The 20,014-nt window shown below is 39.0% G+C and overlaps 1 protein-coding gene across 12 annotated transcripts in view; it reads left to right on the plus strand.

Moving 5' to 3' along the window:
* kif1aa (kinesin family member 1Aa) overlaps positions 1-20,014 on the plus strand; it is a 137,117-nt gene that overhangs the window by 12,869 nt on the left and 104,234 nt on the right. For all 12 annotated transcript variants that reach the window (XM_061978349.2, XM_061978353.2, XM_061978354.2 and 9 more), the window contains exons 3-5: positions 18,561-18,634; positions 18,716-18,898; positions 18,960-19,025. In XM_061978349.2, coding sequence (XP_061834333.2) covers positions 18,561-18,634; positions 18,716-18,898; positions 18,960-19,025 — 323 coding nt within the window. The remainder of the gene's footprint in view (positions 1-18,560; positions 18,635-18,715; positions 18,899-18,959; positions 19,026-20,014) is intronic.

Consider the following 20,014-nt stretch of genomic DNA (forward strand, 5'->3'; position numbering starts at 1 on the left):
TTCTATGGGGGCGGGTGCTTACCTTGGCGGTTGCTTGCGTAGAAGAAGAAGCGCTTCCTGTTCTACCGGGAAAAAAGATGGCGGCTGTTTACCGAAGTTGCGAGATCGAAACTTTATGAAAATGAATCTTAATATTTATCCATATATAAAGCGCACCGGGTTAAAAGGCGCACTGTCAGCTTTTGAGAAAATTTGTGGTTTTTAGGTGCGGCTAATAGTGCGGAAAATACGGTATGTATGTATATATATACATATTGTGTGTGTGTATATATATATATATATATTTGTATATATATATATGTATATGTATATATACATATATATATATATATATATATATGTATATATATGTATGTATATATATATATGTATATATGTGTATGTATATATGTATATATCAAACAAGATACATGAGCGCTGTAGCAGCCTGCTAAGCGAGGTATTCGTGTAGCTAGCATACATCCTTGTTTAAGTTTCTGTGCTGTCTGAAACCATTGAATACAGGATGTCGACTACAGCCACGGCTGTAAACGCTTATGATTTTCGACACAACACTAATTATGATTATGTGCATCATAGTTATTTGGAGCATTTTAAGAAAGGAAACATGGTTAAGCACCTTAATGAAAGCATGTTGTTTAGCATTAAATGTGCCATACTGAAAACTGTTTGTGACGCAGTGGGGGTTTTTGAGGTCCGGCTTGGCCCCGCCCAGACGTTGGTGCGCAACAGTTGATTGTTTTTGACTTTTAAGGGGCCATCTGCACCATTGGCCGTGCTGCTGTGTGCCAGCGTCCTGGTGGCCGTGGTCTCCTGGTGCAGATGGCCTCTGTGATAGTGTTTACTCACCTGGCTCCTCTGTACTCACACTTGTTTGTGTTGCATTCATTTTATGAATGAAAAGAGCTTTATTAATAAAGTTTGATTGATTGAAGAGTTGGGAACCCCTGGGTGACTTCACATTTTCATCAGCTTTTGGTTAGCTCATGATTGTACACATGATTTGATGATTATTATCATAAATATTAATGACAACATTCATACTTTTAGTGTTGATGAGAATGCCTTGGGGAGGATATTACAATCATGTTTGTGTGCTAGCAAATAGAGCAAGAGTCATCAAACTAAAATGTGATGAAAGCTCTAGTTTGCTAAATTCCCCCGTGTGGATTAAGGCAGCATTTTGGCAATGAATGCCCAGGTATGTGTTGTCACAGCAATATGACATTTGAATATGATTAACGTCTAAAATAGTGGAAAGGGGATTCAAAGTTAAAGGGGAACATTATCACAATTTCAGAAGGGTTAAAACCATTAAAAATCAGTTCCCAGTGGCTTATTTTATTTTTCAAAGTTTTTTTCAAAATTTGACCCATCACGCAATAACCCTAAAAAAAGCTTCAAAGTGCCTGATTTTATCCATCGTTATAAACACCCGTCCATTTTCCTGTGACGTCACATAGTGATGCCAACTCAAACAAACATGGCGGAAAGAACAGCAAGCTATAGCGACATTAGCTCAGATTCAGACTCGGATTTCAGCGGCTTAAGCGATTCAACAGATTACGCATGTATTGAAACGGATGGTTGTAGTGTGGAGGCAGGTAGCGAAAACGAAATTGAAGAAGAAACTGAAGCTATTGAGCCATATCGGTTTGAACCGTATGCAAGCGAAACCGACGAAAACGACACGACAGCCAGCGACACGGGAGAAAGCGAGGACGAATTCGGCGATCGCCTTCTAACCAACGATTGGTATGTGTTTGTTTGGCATTAAAGGAAACTAACAACTATGAACTAGGTTTACAGCATATCAATCAATCAATCAATCTTTATTTATATAGCCCTAAATCACAAGTGTCTCAAAGGGCTGCACAAGCCACGACGACATCCTCGGTACAAAGCCCACATATTTCATACATCATACATTTGGCAACAACATGCACTTTGAGAGTGCAGACAGCCCAATTTTCATCAATTAATATATTCTGTAGACATACCCTCATCCGCGCTCTTTTCCTGAAAGCTGATCTGTCCAGTTTTGGAGTTGATGTCAGCAGGCCAGGGAAGCTAGGGTCGATATTCTTCTCTTGATCATCGTCGGTGGAACAAACTGCCGCCATTGCTTGCCGTGCTACCGAGGTCCTTTGTCCCTGAATTGCTCACACACTCCGGCAGATTCAATGGGGGTCTGGCGGCAGATTTCTTTGACTTTATCGTCGGAAATACATCGGCTTTGAGTGTCGCAGGATATCCACGCATTCTTGCCATCTCTGTCGTAGCATAGCTTTCGTCGGTAAAGTGTGCGGAACAAACGTCCAATTTCTTGCCACTTTCGCATCTTTGGGCCACTGGTGCAACTCGAATCCGTCTCTGTTCGTGTTGTTACACCCAACGACAACACACCGACGAGGCATGATGTCTCCAAGGTACGGAAAACAGTCGAAAAAAACGGAAAATAACAGAGCTGATTTGACTCGGTGTTTGAGAAAATGGGGGATTGCTTCCCGATGTGACGGCACAACGAGAGCGAATATTAGAAAGGTGTTTAATTCGCCAAAATTCACCCATTTAGAGTTTGGAAATCGGTTAAAAAAAAAAAAAGGTATTTTTTCTGCAACATCAAGGTATATATTGACGCTTATTTTCCCCTTTAAGAGGAAGCCATTGCAGCTATTTGGGATACAACACTTCTCAGACGGCAAGAGCACTTTGTGACAAAAGTGGTGAAGCTGTATTTTCATTTGCATTTTAATTTTATTGACAGTTTAGTAAAGAAACATATTTATTAATAATTTAGTTGATTTATTTTAGCACAACATAATACATGTTTGTCAATGTATTGTTTTTTTGGGTTAGTGCTTCTTCTAATCAACATGACCTGAGCCAAAGGTTTATTTGTTAAATTAGTAATATAATCTTTGATTAGCACATGCTTTTATATAATTTGACAAGGTAGTAAACTGTAAGTAGTTTGGATATAATTATTGAATTTGATCGCTCCGAGAGGGAATAATAGAAAGGCGTTTAATTCGCCGAAATTCACCCATTTAGAGTTCGGAAATCGTTTTAAAAAATATATGGTCTTTTTTCTGCAACATCAAGGTATATATTGACGCTTACATAGGTCTGGTGATAATGTTCCCCTTTAAGAATGATATTTTGAGGGTTAGTTGCTGTCAACAAGCTATCATGAGAGTGAGAAGTGTGTGGGTGGGGAGGAGACACTCGATACGTCGTCTGCTTGGCAACTTAGAGCCATTGTTCAATAATAGATGGGCCTTCTTGAAATATTCAACATTTGGCCTAATTTAGCACCCGTGTGCCAAGTCACGGGTGACTAGACGTCCAGATGGGTGGCGTTTTTTTCCGACTTGGGTGATTTTTTGATTTCTGCTTCAAAAGTCTATTAAAGCACTGGCGATGTTGCAGAATGGCGTAACTCTGCTGCAGTAAACAATGACAAGTACTTTTTCTATACAATACAGATAACTTCCCATCGTAGACCCATCATTTATTGATGTCTATCATTTTTACATTCATTGTCGTGTAATTGTTTATTTGATTATGGTTTGTGCACACTAGGCATGCAGCGACACACAAATCACAATTACTGTCACCCCAATTTTAACAGTTATCATAATTATGGCTGAAAAAGCACTTTTACACACTGAAAACCTTAGATGATTTCTGAATGAGTAAAATAAATAGACATGTTGTTTCCTATGCTTCACTGATAGTGTTTTAGTATTTGATCTGTTAAATGGTTCAATTGTTTTAGTATTGCTTTGAAGATATACAGCCGCGGTCAAAAGTGTACATACACTTGTAAAGAACATAATGTCAAGGCTGTCTTGAGTTTCCAATCATTTCTACACTTCCTATTTTTTTGTGATAGAGTGATAGAAAAACATTCATGAAGTTTGATTCTTTTATGAATTTATTATGGGTCTACTGAAAATGTGCTGGGTCAAAAGTATACATACAGCAATGTTAATATTTGCTTACATGTCCCTTGGCAAGTTTACCTGCAATAAGGCACTTTTGGTAGCCATCCACATGTCATGTCTGTGTAATCATGTTTTGTTTTGTTTAGTTATTGGACTCTTTAGTTTCTGGCTTTTCACTCCCTTGTCTTGTTTCCATGGTTACTGTCGGAGGCAGATATTTACGTATATCCGAATTGAAGTTGTACTTCTTCCATTTCTTTGTCATATTTGAAAACAGCTCGTGTTTTCCATTTCTTCTCTTGATGCTCTGTCAGCAAGTATACTGTGTGTGTTAACCTTGAGTTCTTTGGAATGTGTTTTGACTAGCATTTGTTTTGTCTACAGAGATGGGACGAGAGAGAGAGGGTGGTGGGATCGGGAAGACAGAGCATTTTGGGAGGCGCAATAGAATGTTCTAGGGTTAGACTGGTCTCAATCAATGTATATTGGCAAAGCTTTGAGAATATACAACAAAATACCTATTCTGTCTCTGGTGGTTTTTCAACTCAGCTTTAAGTGTCGGAAAGAACTTGGGAGCGAATTGAGACTTGAATTCCCTGGGAGGAACAACTGGTCCAAAACGCAACATTACCCATTAGTTTCACCTGTCCCACATTTGGACTCATCGTGCACTCTTGTTTGTCACCATAGCAACCCATTAGTTTTCACCTGTCACGTCACGCACCTGTTTCACGTTTTGAGTCACGCACCTGTTTTCGTTAATCATGTCTGTAGTATTTAAGTTCATTGTTTTCAGTTTGTCTTTCTGGCGACATCCCGCATTTAAATGATAAATGATAAATGGGTTGTACTTGTATAGCGCTTTTCTACCTTCAAGGTACTCAAAGCGCTTTGACACTACTTCCACATTTACCCATTCACACACACATTCACACACTGATGGAGGGAGCTGCCATGCAAGGCGCTAACCAGCACCCATCAGGAGCAAGGGTGAAGTGTCTTGCTCAGGACACAACGGACATGACGAGGTTGGTAGTAGGTGGGGATTGAACCAGGGACCCTCGGGTCGTGCACGGCCACTCTCCCACTGCGCCACTTCGTCCCTATGCCTTATGCTTCTGCACACTCTCCACACACCCTTAAGACCCTTGCTGCTCTTTTTTTCATGCCGGTTCCATGCCAAGTAAGTTTTTGTTTATTAAGCCACAGTTAGTGTTTTTTGTTGTTCATAGTTTCTGCCTTTGTGGAAGTATTTGTTTTCATAGCCAAGTCGTTTCTCCGCCGCTGTGCGCGCTTTTCATTTGTACTTTTTTTTGTAGTTATAGTGTATAAATAAATCATGTATTCACCTTCACGCCACATCTGGTCCAAATCACTTGCACCTCGGGAGAACAAACCAAGCCATGGTCCTAGTCTTGACACCACAAGCTTCTGCTTGAATTTTTGACCACAAAATTGGTGCAGTTCAGCTAAATGTGGTGCTTTTCTGACATGGACTTGTTTCTTCAGCATTGTCCACACGTTTAAGTCAGGACTTTGGGAAGGCCGTTCTAAAACCTTCATTCTAGCCTGATTTAGCCATTCATTTACCACTTTTGAGGTGTGTTTGGGGTCATTGTCCTGTTGGAACACCCAACCGCGCCCAAGACCCAACCTCCGGGCTGATGGTTTTAGCTTGTCCTGAAGAATTTGGAGGTAATCCTCCTTTTTCATTGTCCCATTTACTCTCTGTAAAGCACCAGTTCCATTGGCAGCAAAACAGGCCCAGAGCATAATACTACCACCACCATGCTTGATGGTAGGTGTGGTGTTCCTGGGATTAAACATCCAAACATATTGCTGGGTATTGTGGCCAAACAGCTAAATTTTTGTTTCATCTCACCACAGAACTTTCCTCCAGAAGGTCTTATCTTTGTCCATGTGATGTCAGATGAAACAAAAAAGTGGTAAAGGAATGGCTAAATCAATCAATTGTAATAATCACTTATTCTTCTCTTGTTTGATACTTTACATTAGTTTTGGATGATAGGTAACGGTCCGATACCAAGTAGTTACAGGATCATACATTGGTCATAATTTAAGTTCTCCCGTGTCCAAAGATTTATTTTCCGAGTTTATAAACAATAACAAAAATGACAAATTATTTTTATTAATAATAATTATCGATGTAATCATTGTAGTATGAACTATATGTGGCTCTTGTACTTGGTATCGTTATTGTTGATATTTGTATAGATCCACCCATTTGTTTACATTCAGGAGCACTAGCTGTTGTATCCTCCTACGGTGTGTAGTGAAGCATGTTTAGCTATTCCTCGTCCTCCAGTGATAATGATACTTGTAAGAAACTTACTTTATTTGCCGCAATGGCAGCCAGGATTAGTGATTTAGAAGTAGCTGAAACACTGGCTAGCTATGTTTTAAAGCAGCGTTTCAGTGTTTATACCTTCACCTCTAACGTCCATTCTCCCTCTTCTGTCTCCATTCTGTTTCCACTTGTAAGTGCTCTCTGTGTGTGTTGATTCATATGCGCCTCGGTGTATATTTCCAGCAATGTCACCATGGCGCCTCCATGAAAAGAAAAGCACCAGTATTTTAAAGGCAGTTTTTAATTCACTGGTACTTTATTACTAGCGGTATACAATATACTGTAGTATGACGTCAACATTTAGTCCTTGTCTCTTTCAATTGTTTCCATGTGAATGTCAGCCATCCTGAGGACACACACTCACTCACTGTTGTGTGTGTGTGTGTTCTTGTATTTCTAGCCTTCTTGAGACATGAAGAAGGAAAAGTATCTTCCACATGAGGAGGTGTGAACAAGTGATGACATAAATCACGGTCCCAATAACATTGCATCTAATAGACAATGTCTCATTTGTGGTGACATCTGTCAAAATGAGGGTGGTTCCAAAAAGGAGGGATTTTTTAAATGGACTGCGTGTCGCTTTTAAAAGTGCTCCACCTCTGGTCAACATATGAAATAACAAGTGTGTGTAAAAATGTCAAGTGCTCCCCCTCTGGCCAACACGTGTAATAACAAGTGTGTGTAAGAAATTGAAATGCGCCCCCTTTGGTCAAAATTGATAAAAATAAATAAATATGTATATAGAGACATACTGTAATAACTTGAAGTAAATAATGAAGATTAAAAAACAGTTCCAAACAAACAAATAAAATAATTTTAAAAACTAAAAGCAGTGTCGACTTATTTCTCATAAAATTGGGAACAATTTCTCTTATTATTTTTGTTTCTGTAATATTGCAATATTTTCTTTTAAAATTCTTACTTTTTTATGTAAAGTTACAAATTCTGACTATTTTTCACAGTATTGCCAATGTTTTTGTTGTTCTTGTAAAATAGTGACATTTTTTGAGTAAATTATGACTTTTGTCATAATTTTGCCAAGTAAAATTCCAATTACTATAATATTGCCCAAATTTTGAAGTTTTCTTGTAAAATTGTGACTTTTGTCGAGTAAAATGACAACTCTTTTCATAAAGTTGCCAACATTTGAAGCTTTTCTTGTAAAATTGTGACTGTTATTGAGTACATTTCCAATTTTTATCATAATATTGCACAAATGTTCAGTTTTTCTTGTACAATTTTGACTTGCGTTGAGTTAAATGACGACTTTTGTTATAATACCGCCAAAAGTTTTTCTTGCAAAATTGTGACCTTTTTCTTATGAAATTCCAACTCATTTTTCACAAGTTTTTTTTAATATTTGCATAGTATGTATTGTTGCGTTTTGGACCAGTTGTTCCTCCCAGGGAATTCAAGTCACAAGTCGCTCCCAAGCTCTTTACGACACTTAAAGCTGAGTAGAAAAACCACCAGAGACAGAATAGGTATTTTGTAATATATTTGCAAAGCTTTGCATATACATTCAGACCAGTCCAGCATAGAACATTCAATTTGCGTCGCCAAGATGGTCTGCCCCCCCCCCGACCAAACCCTCTCCCCTCTTAAGTCCCTGGCAGTCATGTCTCTCTAGCCAAAACAAATGCCCATTATCGCTCTTTCTAACATTCCAAAGCTTCAAGGTTAACACACACAGTTTACTTGCAGACAAACAGAAAGAGAACAAATGGAAAACACGAGCTGTTTTCAAATATGACTATGAAATAAAAGAAGTAACACTTAAATTCGGATATATGTAAATATCTGCCTCCGACAGTATATATTATTAATGTTGTAAATACACATCTTTATATATCTAGAAAGGCTGGTCCTAAAGAGGCAGGCATTTTTCTCAGGTCTCAAGAAGGTAACAAATACAAGAATGTGTGTGTGTGTGTGTGTGTGTGTGTGTGTGTGTGTGTGTGTGTGTGTGTGTGTGTGTGTGTGTGTGTGTGTGTGTGTGTGTGTGTGTGTTGATTGCTTCTGCTGCTGTGCGGCGGAGTGACAGCAACGGTGCATAAAATGTGGTCTTGTCTCCCGGCTACTTTGTGCGCCGTGCTGGTCCACAGGCCAATTCCCACACGGTGCAGCATGGCAGGCGGGTGGTAGACTTCCCACGCTGACATGGATTAAGATGCAGAGCACCGAGCAGAAGCTCAATGGGCCCTTTGTTTAAGATCTACTTCCTTCCCATGTGGCTACATACATGAGGTTATATTAGTATGACAAGCCGATACAGATGGCTACCTATCGAGGCACGTCAAATCAAACGGTGCCATACTTTTGTTGCATGTGACCTGGTTGCAGACTCAACATTATCTCACTCAAGGCGGGCTCAGCCCAACTCCCTGCTTGGTAGAAAACGCTCCAACGTAAAGTAAGGCTCCACTCTTCCAAAATGCGCTAGCTTGATGCTGAGTTACATTGAATTTTCCATAGACTGGCTACTATTAGCATTAGCGATTTTACAGTCCGATTAAACACCTTCAAATTTGGAAATGAAAACTACAAGTAAGATGAATGTTTTACAGTCAAATAGCCGCTGTGTAATAAGTACAATACCTACAGTTTAAACACTTTGCAGGGTGCAACATAACTCATTGAGTTTCCTGGAAAAAGTGACTTCCTTGTCAGACAACATAGCATAGAAGGCCTACACAATACTGCCATCTAATGTCTTGATAGAGCAAGTGCGTTACAAATAACAATAAGACAACAAGAACTGGACAGCACAGTTATCGTGATAAGATCATTTTTAAATGTTACATACATTTGTATCATCAAACAATTGCCTTTTATTAACACACACAAAAGTACCAACAATTGGTCACGTCGTCCAGTACCGCTATCGATTCCCAGGTACCGGGAATTGGTACCATATTGGTTCCAATGTCCAATATTAAACAGAATATTGTTAGATTCAATCAAAACTATTTTTATTTGTATCTGTGATTGCTGTCCTTTTATTGTACCTAATGAAGTGTCCCAGTAAAAGTTTAATGGAAGTAAAAGCGTCAAAGTTTATTAACATATTTTTGTTTTGGATTTAACTATTGAAGACTTCTTGTTACGTACAGGAGGAGTAGACGGCACAGACCACAAGGGGGAATCATATATATAAACACTATGTGTGTGTGTGTGTGTGTGTATATATATATATATATATATATATATATATATATATATATATATATATATATATATATATATATATATATATATATATATATATAATAAACAATACTAATATAAACTAGAGAATGCAGTGTGACAAAAATCCAAACGTGTGTGTGTGTGAGACTATGTGTGGAATTAACTGTTGCGTGTTACCGTGAGTGTTGAGCGGGAGGCGGAAGTCCTGGAAGGTAAAAAGGCAGGCTCGAATGCCCGTGAGACAGGCAGGTTGTCGGGTGGGGTATAGCGAAGCGTCAAAAGGTCCGTGTCCAAGCAGGGGTCGAGGATCGAGGGAGGCAGTCCGGAATCCAACAGAAAGTCGAGGCACACAGCTCAATCACGGGAGAAAAGGAAAAGCACGGCGGAAAACACAAAGGACATAAAACACGGGAACTTGGAAGGCACAGAGAGAGAAAGCAAGTATGCGGCAGGGGAGCCAGAGACGCGATAGCTTACTGTGTACAGAGAACTACGTTCCGGCACCGGATCTTCGAGTACGCTGGTCTTTATGCCGTCTGCCCTCATCAGACCCAGGTGCGCTGATTGCAGATTGCTTGCAGCCGAGCAGAGGCGTGACCCGGCTTAAATTAAAATGATTGTAAAACCGTGATTGATAACTGATAAACCCACTGCTCTTTTACTGGAGAAGCACGCTTGCGCTAGCTAACTTAAATGCTAACATGAAAACAAGAGACATTAACCTCTTTCTCCATTAAAAGATCCCAGTCCAAACGTGTATTCACACATTACTGCATGAACAACCAAGATATTTCATCATGCACAATCCACCTACAAGTTACTCGAAGCATAATGTCAACAGGAAGTTGTTTTCTTATCATTAAACAAACACTCACACTTTTACAAGGGGATAAACGTATTCAAACACTCAAATAAAAAGAATATGGCCAGAACAACATTAGTATATAACATATTTGAAAGTATATTGTGTGGCTATTTATTTATTGTATTTAACCTTTGTAATCCAACTTGTGTGTATGAGTACTTTTTGAGCACATTCAACAATACCGACAATATGAAGTGTTCCTAATGTTACGTCCCTAGAGCCAGTAAAGACATTTCATTAGGTACACACAAATGAAATGAGAGCTATGTGGTTCTGCAATATTGGTCAACTAATATTCAAAAGTCAACTTTATTGTCTTTATAAAGTCAGAATTGTATTTGTTAGATGGTCTACAGCAGGGGTGCCCACACTTTTTCTGCAGGCGAGCTACTTTTTAATTGATGTGGAGGGGATCATTCATATATATCATTTATATTGATTTATTTATGAAAGAGAGGTTAACAAGTTAAAGGTGTTTAATGATAATACAAGCATTTTTAACATTCCTTTCTTTCATGAAGACAAGAATATAAGATGGTGTCGGCCTGGGCGATATATGGAATATACTCGATATATAGCGGGTTTGTCTCTGTGTGATATAGAAAATGACTATATCGTGATATTGGAGTATACGTTCTCACGCAGTTGTTTTTAGCTGCGGGCATTACACTACAGGCATATCTCACTCTTTCTTGTCTCTCCTTCTCACTAGGGATGTCCCGATCCAGGTTTTTGCACTTCCAATCCGATACCGATATTGTTTTTGCACTTCCGATCCGATACCGATACTGATCGATACCGATACTGACCGATACTGGCCTATCCGAGCATGTATTAAAGTTTAAAGTTATTTAGCCTACTTAGTTGTCAGAATCATGCTGAAAAGGGTTTTAGTACTCTTGATAACAACTAGCCAGCTGAATTAGGGGAGTTTGAATAATACACAATGGTTGGTAACAAGAAACTGACCTGTTTATTCAAGGATAAACACAAAATAGACAAAATTATACATGACAAACAGAAATGGCATCATTGAAACAAGGGCTGGGCGATATGGCCTTTTTTTAATATTGCGATATTTTAAGGCCATATGGCGATACACGATATATATCTCGATATTTTGCCTTAGCCTTGAATGAACACTTGATGCATATAATCACAGCAGTATGATGATTCTATGTGTTTTGATTGATTGATTGAGACTTTTATTAGTAGGTTGCACAGTGAAGTACATATTCCGTACAATTGACCACTAAATGGTAACACCCCAATAAGTTTTTCAACTTGTTTAAGTCGGGGTCCACTTAAGTTGATTCATGATACAGATATATACTATCAGATATATACTATCATCATAATACAGTCATCACACAAGATAATCACATTGATTTATTTACATTATTTATAATCCAGGGTGTGGAGGGTAAGTGTCAAAAAGACAGCCAAAAGAGTTTGATATGAGAATAAATCTAAAGTTAAAATATAGGGTAGAAATGCATCCATTTGCAGGAAATGTAGTCTTGATTTTCAAAATGTTCTTTCAAGGCTTGCATGTCTACATTAAAACATTCTTCTTCATACTGCATTAATATATGCTACTTTTAAACTTTCATGCAGAGAAGGAAATCACAACTAAAAAAATCACTAATTTTTTCATACGGTGTTGATGTGGAAATTTTTGCCTCAGCATTTTGATGGTGTGGGCGTGTGGCACCGAATGGAGATAAGCGTCTCGACAGACGTTATAATATTTGAACAATGATGACGAAAACTGTTTTCTCTGTCGTGTCCGTGTGTCGAAAATTTTTATGCGCTTATTTTTTTATTTGATTTTGTGCGTGGCATAGATTTGCTATGCGCAGAGGACGCTTAAACAGTGCGCAATTTGCACAGGTGAGCACCTTAGAGGGAGCGTTGCTCGCACGGCTGCGCTAGCATCACAGCTAACGTTAGCCATGCTGCTACCTCTCTGCTCGGGGAGGACGTATACGTATGTGAAGTATGACGTGACAGTATGTGACGTGTGTAAGAAGGTGCGCTCGCTGTCTGTGAGAGGGAGACACAGGAAAGAGTGAGAAGAGCCTGTCGTGTAATGCCAGCAGCTAAAAGCAACTGCGTGAGAATTGTGGATGTGTTGAAGGTGTGCTGGAAAATGCGGAACGGAAATTACGGAGCAGCAGAAAAGTGGAATGTATTATTTAAATCGGTGCGTTGGAAAACTGGATCTGGATCGGCATTTTCCCATGCCTTGCCGATACGCAATTTTTGGCAAATATCGGCAGCCGATCCGATCCAAATATCGGATCGGGACATCCCTAGTTCAATATGACCTTTTGCAGCTATTACAGCTTCAACTCTTCTGGGAAGGCTGTCCACAAGGTTGCGGAGTGTCTTTATAGGACTTTTCCACCATTCTTCCAAAAGCGCATTGGTGAGGTCACACGCTGATGTTGGTGGAGACGGCCTGGCTCTCAGTCTCCGTTCTGATTCCTCCCAAAGGTGTTCTATCGGGTTTCAGGTCAGGACTCTGTGCAGGCCAGTCAAGTTCATCCACATCAGACTCTTGTCATTCATGTCTTTATGGACCTTGCTTTGTGCACTGGTTCACAGTCATGTTGGAAGAGGAATTGGCCCGCTCCAAACGGTTCCCACAAAGTTGGGAGCATGGAATTGTCCAAAATGTTTTGGTATCCTGGAGCATTCAAAGTTCCTTTCACTGGAACTAACTCCTGAAAAACAATCCCCCACACCATAATTCCTCCGCTGACCCCTCTCTGTCAGTTTACGTGGCCTACCACTTCGTGGCTGAGTTGCTGTTGTTCCCAAACTCTTCACTTTTCATATTTAGGAGCCAGGAAATTTCAGGACTGGATTTGTTGCACAGGTGGCATCCTATGACAGTTCCACGCTGGAAATAACTGAAAGCGGCGCATTCTTTCACATGTTTGTAGAAACAGTCTCCATGCCTAAGTGCTGGATTTTATACACCTGTGATTAGGACACCTGATTCTCATCATTTGGATGGGTGGACACCATACTTTTGGCAATATAGTGTAGGTAGGTGGAGTGCATTAGTTGCGAGCACGTAGCCATGTGTCTTTAAATGAAAAAGTGTGTGTGCTCATGAAAAGGACGTGTGGCAGAAGCAAGGACGTGCTCTGCATGCTAAAAGCACAACTCCCACTGACGTCAGCCCAGTCGCTGGTTAGAAGGTCAGCACCTTAATTGTCAGCAAGGTGCTTCTTTAGAAAACATGTTGGACACGTCACAGCTACATCTGTTGATTGAAAAGTGTTTAATAGACAAGTCATGGCTAATGTTATTTGTTGTTTACGTTGACCCCCCCCCCCCCCCCCTCCCACGTGCAAGATAATTTCCCTCTAAGTAAGGAGGATGTATTCTGAATTTTCTTGCTACATGAGGTGTGTTTGCATCTTCTATTTGGCCCGCGAGACGTCATGAGTTTTATAAGAAATCTGGGAAATTTCAATTCATTTGAAAAGTCTGACAAGTATAATGCTGGTGCTTTGTCGCCATCTTGTGGACAACGTGAGTCATTCAGGTCAATAACCTTTAAAGGGGAACATTATCACAATTTCAGAAGGGTTAAAACCATTAAAAATCAGTTCCCAGTGGCTTATTTTATTTTTCGAAGTTTTTTTCAAAATTTTACCCATCACGCAATCTCCCTAAAAAAAGCTTCAAAGTGCCTGATTTTAACCATCGTTATATACACCCGTCCATTTTCCTGTGACGTCACATAGTGATGCCAATACAAACAAACATGGCGCATAGAACAGCAAGCTATAGCGACATTAGCTCGGATTCAGACTCGGATTTCAGCGGCTTAAGCGATTCAACAGATTACGCATGTATTGAAACGGATGGTTGTAGTGTGGAGGCAGGTAGCGAAAACGAAATTGAAGAAGAAACTGAGGCTATTGAGCCATATCGGTTTGAACCGTATGCAAGCGAAACAGACAAAAACGACACGGGAGAAAGCGAGGACGAATTCGGTGATCGCCTTCTAACCAACGATTGGTATGTGTTTGTTTGGCATTAAAGGAAACTAACAACTATGAACTAGGTTTACAGCATATGAAATACATTTGGCAACAACATGCACTTTGAGAGTGCAGACAGCCCAATTTTCATTAATTAATATATTCTGTAGACATACCCTCATCCGCGCTTTTTTCCTGAAAGCTGATCTGTCCAGTTTTGGAGTTGATGTCAGCAGGCCAGGGAAGCTAAGGTGGATATTCTTCTCTTGATCATCTTCGGTGGAACAAACTGCCGCCATTGCTTGCCGTGCTAGCGAGGTCCTTTGTCCCTGAATTGCTCACACACTCCGGCAGATTCAATGGGGGTCTGGCGGCAGATTTCTTTGACTTTATCGTCGGAAATGCATCGGCTTTGAGTGTCGCAGGATATCCACACATTCTTGCCATCTCTGTCGTAGCATAGCTTTCGTCGGTAAAGTGTGCGGAACAAACGTCCAATTTCTTGCCACTTTGGCATCTTTGGGCCACTGGTGCAACTTGAATCCGTCCCTGTTCGTGTTGTTACACCCTCCGACAACACACCGACGAGGCATGATGTCTCCAAGGTACGGAAAACAGTCGAAAAAACGGAAAATAACAGAGCTGATTTGACTCGGTGTTTGAGAAAATGGCGGATTGCTTCCCGATGTGACGTCACAACCGAGAGCGAATAATAGAAAGGCGTTTAATTCGCCAAAATTCACCCATTTAGAGTTCGGAAATCGGTTAAAAAAATATATGGTCTTTTTTCTGCAACATCAAGGTATATATTGACGCTTACATAGGTCTGGTGATAATGTTCCCCTTTAACTATGCTCCAAATGAAATGATGCAGAGCATTTACCTGTATGAACCAATGCCAACAACCTTTCCTGGCCAGTCACGGTGCAAAAAAAATACTAATATTAATCCAACCAACACAAGAAGTCAACAAACATGGTCACATATAACACATCCGGCTCACTGATCTTTGAGGATATCATAAAAAAACATCCGTGCATCATAAAAATTTAAAAATATTATCCATTACAAAGCATGATGGGAAAATGTAAAACACTCTCCACACGTATCCATGTTTGGTGCATTTTAGCTGCTTGATATTTCATGATTGATTACAAAACTTTAAGAAGGTCGGCACGGAAGTAAACAATGTAGTAGTCCAACTTTCACATACTCATAATAACCAATTATATTAATCATATGTCCATCATATTCATATAATATGTACACACACACACACACACACATATATGTATACATACATACATACATTCATATAGGTATATATATATATATATATATATATATATATATATATATATATATATATATATATATATATATATATATATATATATATATATATAAATTGTCGGAGGCAGATATTTACATATATCCGAATTTAAGTGTTACTTCTTTTTCTTCATAATCATATTACAAAACAGCTAGTGTTTTTTTTCCAAATGTGGTCTTTTGGTTGTCTGCAAAACTGTGTGCTTAACCTTGAAGTGAGGAATGTTAGACAGATATAATAAGCATTTGTTTTGGCTAGAGAGACATGACTGCCAGAGGGGGAGGAAGAGAGACTTAAGAGGAGAGGGGTTTTGGTCGGGGGGGACAGACCATTTAAGCGGGGCGATCCGAATGTTCTAGGCTGTCTCTTGTCAATGTATATATGCATATATTTGCAAATATATTACAAAATACCTATTCTGTCTCTGGTGGTTTTTCAACTCAGCTTTAAGTGTCGTAAAGAGCTTGGGAGCGACTTGTGACTTGAATTCCCTGGGAGGAACAACTGGTCCAAAACGCAACAATATATACATACATACTAGGGTTGTCCGGTATACTGGTATTAGTATAGTACCGCGATACTAATGAATCATATTCGGTACTATACCACCTCTGAAAAGGACCGGTCCACCAATGTAGGATTCTGAAACGACTTGGTATCGGATTGATACCCAAATATGTGGTATCATCCAAAACTAATGTGAAGTATCAAAGAAGAGAAGAATAAGTGATTATTACATTTTAACAGAAGTGTGGATAGAACATGTTAAAACAGAAAATAAGCAGATATTAACAGTAAATGAACAAGTAGATTAATAATTCATTTTCTACCACGTGTCCCTTATAATGTTGACAAAATAATAGGTAGATAAAAGACACAAAATGTTACTGCATACGTCAGCAGACTAATTAGGAGCCTTTGTTTGTTTACTTACTACTAAAAGACAAGTTGTCTAGTATGTTCACTATTTTATTTAAGGACTAAATTGGAAGAATAAACATATATTTAATGTAGCCTAAGATTTTTTTTTTTAAATTAAGTAAATAATGCAATTTTTTTGTGGTCCCCTTTCTTTAGAAAATAATAAGTAAATACCAAAATATTGGTACCGTAGGATGATACAGTAAAATACACACGGATGATATCACGAAAGTGACGTCTTGGTGAAGATTGATGATCGATCATTTTTAGGACTATTTTTGTAGTTTTCGGCTGGTGATGGACTGACACACCCTCCACCATCGACCGCTAGCTGGCCATTGACGTAATGGGCACACCTGCTGTAGGATAATGTCTATATCAGGGGTGCTCACACTTTTTCTGCAGGCGAGCTACTTTTCCATTGATCAAGTCGTGGGGATCTACCTCATTCATATATATAATTTACATTTACTTATTTATGAAATATATGTTTTTGTTAACAAGTTATAGGTGTTTAATGATAATGCAAGCATGTTTAACACACATAGTTAATATTGTTAAAAAATTAAAGGTGTTTAATGATAATACAAGAATGTTTAATACATATAGTTAATATTGTTAACAAGTTAAAGGTGTTTAATGATAATGCAAGCATGTTTAACACACATAGTTAATATTGTTAAAAAATTAAAGGTGTTTAATGATAATACAAGCATGTTTAATACATATAGTTAGTATTGTTAACAAGTTAAAGGTGTTTAATGATAATACAAGCATGTTTAACACATAGTTAATATTGTTAAAAAATTAAAGGTGTTTAATGATAATACAAGCATGTTTGATACATATAGTTAGTATTGTTAACAAGTTAAAGGTGTTTAATGATAATACAAGCATGTTTAACACATAGTTAATATTGTTAAAAAATTAAAGGTGTTTAATGATAATACAAGCATGTTTAATACATATAGTTAATATTGTTAACAAGTTAAAGGTGTTTAATGATAATACAAGCATGTTTAACACATAGTTAATATTGTTAAAAAATTAAAGGTGTTTAAAGATAATACAAGCATGTTTAACACAAATAGTTAATATTGTTAACAACATAAAAGTGTTTAAAGATAATACAAGCATGTTTAACACATATAGTTAATATTGTTAACAACTTAAAAGTGTTTAAAGATAATACAAGCATGTTTAACACATATAGTTAATATTGTTAATAAGTTAAAGGTGTTTAAAGATAATACAAGCATGTTTAACACATATAGATTCCTTTCTTTCATGAAGACAAGAATATTAGTTGGTGTATTACCTGATTCTGATGACTTACATTGATAGGAATCAGACAGTAGTGATGATAATGTCCGCATTTTCGAATGGAGGAGAAAAAAAGTCCTCCTTTCTGTCCAATACCACATGAAAGTGGTTGGTTTTTGGCATCTTATTTGTCCAGCTTCCGTACTCCTTTGTATGCACTTTACAAGAAATACATTGTCGGCAAACTCCGTAGCTTGCTAGCTTGTGCACGCCAGCTTTCTGAGACTCTTATTTTGGTAGCGCAACTGTGCAGTCGGCCTTTGGAGTTTTGACGACAGGTACGGCGCCAGAGTCTGTTGAAATAAAGTGTTTCTCACCTTCCTGTCGGTAATTTTAATGAGCTGGCAGCAGCCAGCGTCACTCTCAGAAGACCCTCGGGTGCCGTGAATGTCAATCAAGTGACGAAAGTGACGTCATAGTGAAGATTTATGATCCCTCATTTTTAGGACTATTTTTTTAATGCATGGCTGGTGATCGACTGACACACCCTCCAAGATCGACCGGTAGCTCGCGATCGACGTAATGAGCACCCCTGGTCTATATTATTGCGTAGGTTGAAGAGTGAAGATGTATGAAGGTTGACTCCAATGATTTTTGCTCCTTTCAGCCATCATCAACCCCAAACAGGCCAGAGACAACAAGAGCTTCAACTTTGATTACTCCTACTGGTCCCACACCACGGTAACACACACACACACACACACACACACACACATACACACTGTGTACACTGTCGACGTTTGTGTTGGTTGCTGCCACCAGCCGGAGGATGCCAACTACGCGTCCCAGATGCTGGTCTACAAAGACATCGGAGAGGAAATGCTGCTCCACGCCTTCGAGGGCTACAACGTCTGCATCTTCGCCTACGGCCAGACGGGCGCCGGCAAGTCCTACACCATGATGGGCAAGCAGGACGTGAAGGATCAACAGGGGATCATCCCATTGGTGATAGATGAGTCATCAGGATCGTTAGGATCGAGGCTAATTCATCATGTTCTTCTTGCAGTTATGTGAGGATCTGTTTACAAAAATCAACGACCACACAGACAACAGCATGTCTTACTCTGTGGAGGTGAGAGACACAACTCCTTTTTCCACATCTTGTCCTTTGCTTGCTCACACTCCAGCAACTTCTTTCTGTTCTGCTCCACAATCCACTTTGTTATTAGGGACAATTTACTCACTAAATTATTTCCTATGGAAGTATTATTGGAGCAAAACTGTTTGCAAATGCGTATCTCAATCTGTGTGTGTGTAATCCCATTCATGTGTCTGTGTACTAATGTGTGTGTCTGTATCTCAATCTGTGTGTGTGTAATCCCATTCATGTGTCCGTGTACTAATGTGTGTGTCTGTATCTCAATATGTGTGTGTGTAATCCCATTCTTGTGTCTGTGTACTAATGTGTGTGTCTGTATCTCAATCTGTGTGTGTGTGTAATCCCATTCTTGTGTCCGTGTACTAATGTGTGTGTCTGTATCTCAATCTGTGTGTGTGTGTAATCCCATTCTTGTGTGCGTGTACTAATTTGTGTCTGTATCTCAATTTGTGTGTAATCCCATTCTTGTGTCCGTGTACTAATGTGTGTGTCTGTATCTCAATCTGTGTGTGTAGTCCCATTCATGTGTCCGCGTACTAATGTGTGTGTGTCTGTATCTCAATCTGTGTGTGTGTAGTCCCATTCATGTGTCCGTGTACTAATGTGTGTGTGTGTCTGTATCTCAATCTTTATGTGTTATCCCATTCTTGTGTGTGTGTACTAATTTGTGTCTGTATCTCAATTTGTGTGTAATCCCATTCTTGTGTCCGTGTACTAATGTGTGTGTCTGTATCTCAATCTGTGTGTCTGTAGTCCCATTCATGTGTTTGTGTACTAATGTGTGTCTATATCTCAATCTGTGTGTGTGTAATCCCATTCATGTGTCTGTGTACTAATGTGTGTGTCTGTATCTCAATCTGTGTGTGTGTAATCCCATTCCTGTGTCCGTGTACTAATGTGTGTTATCCCATTCTTGTGTGTGTGTACTAATTTGTGTCTGTATCTCAATTTGTGTGTAATCC

The sequence above is a fragment of the Nerophis lumbriciformis genome, linkage group LG18 (genome assembly GCF_033978685.3).
Source record: "Nerophis lumbriciformis linkage group LG18, RoL_Nlum_v2.1, whole genome shotgun sequence".
NCBI classification, from domain to species: Eukaryota; Metazoa; Chordata; class Actinopteri; order Syngnathiformes; family Syngnathidae; genus Nerophis; species Nerophis lumbriciformis.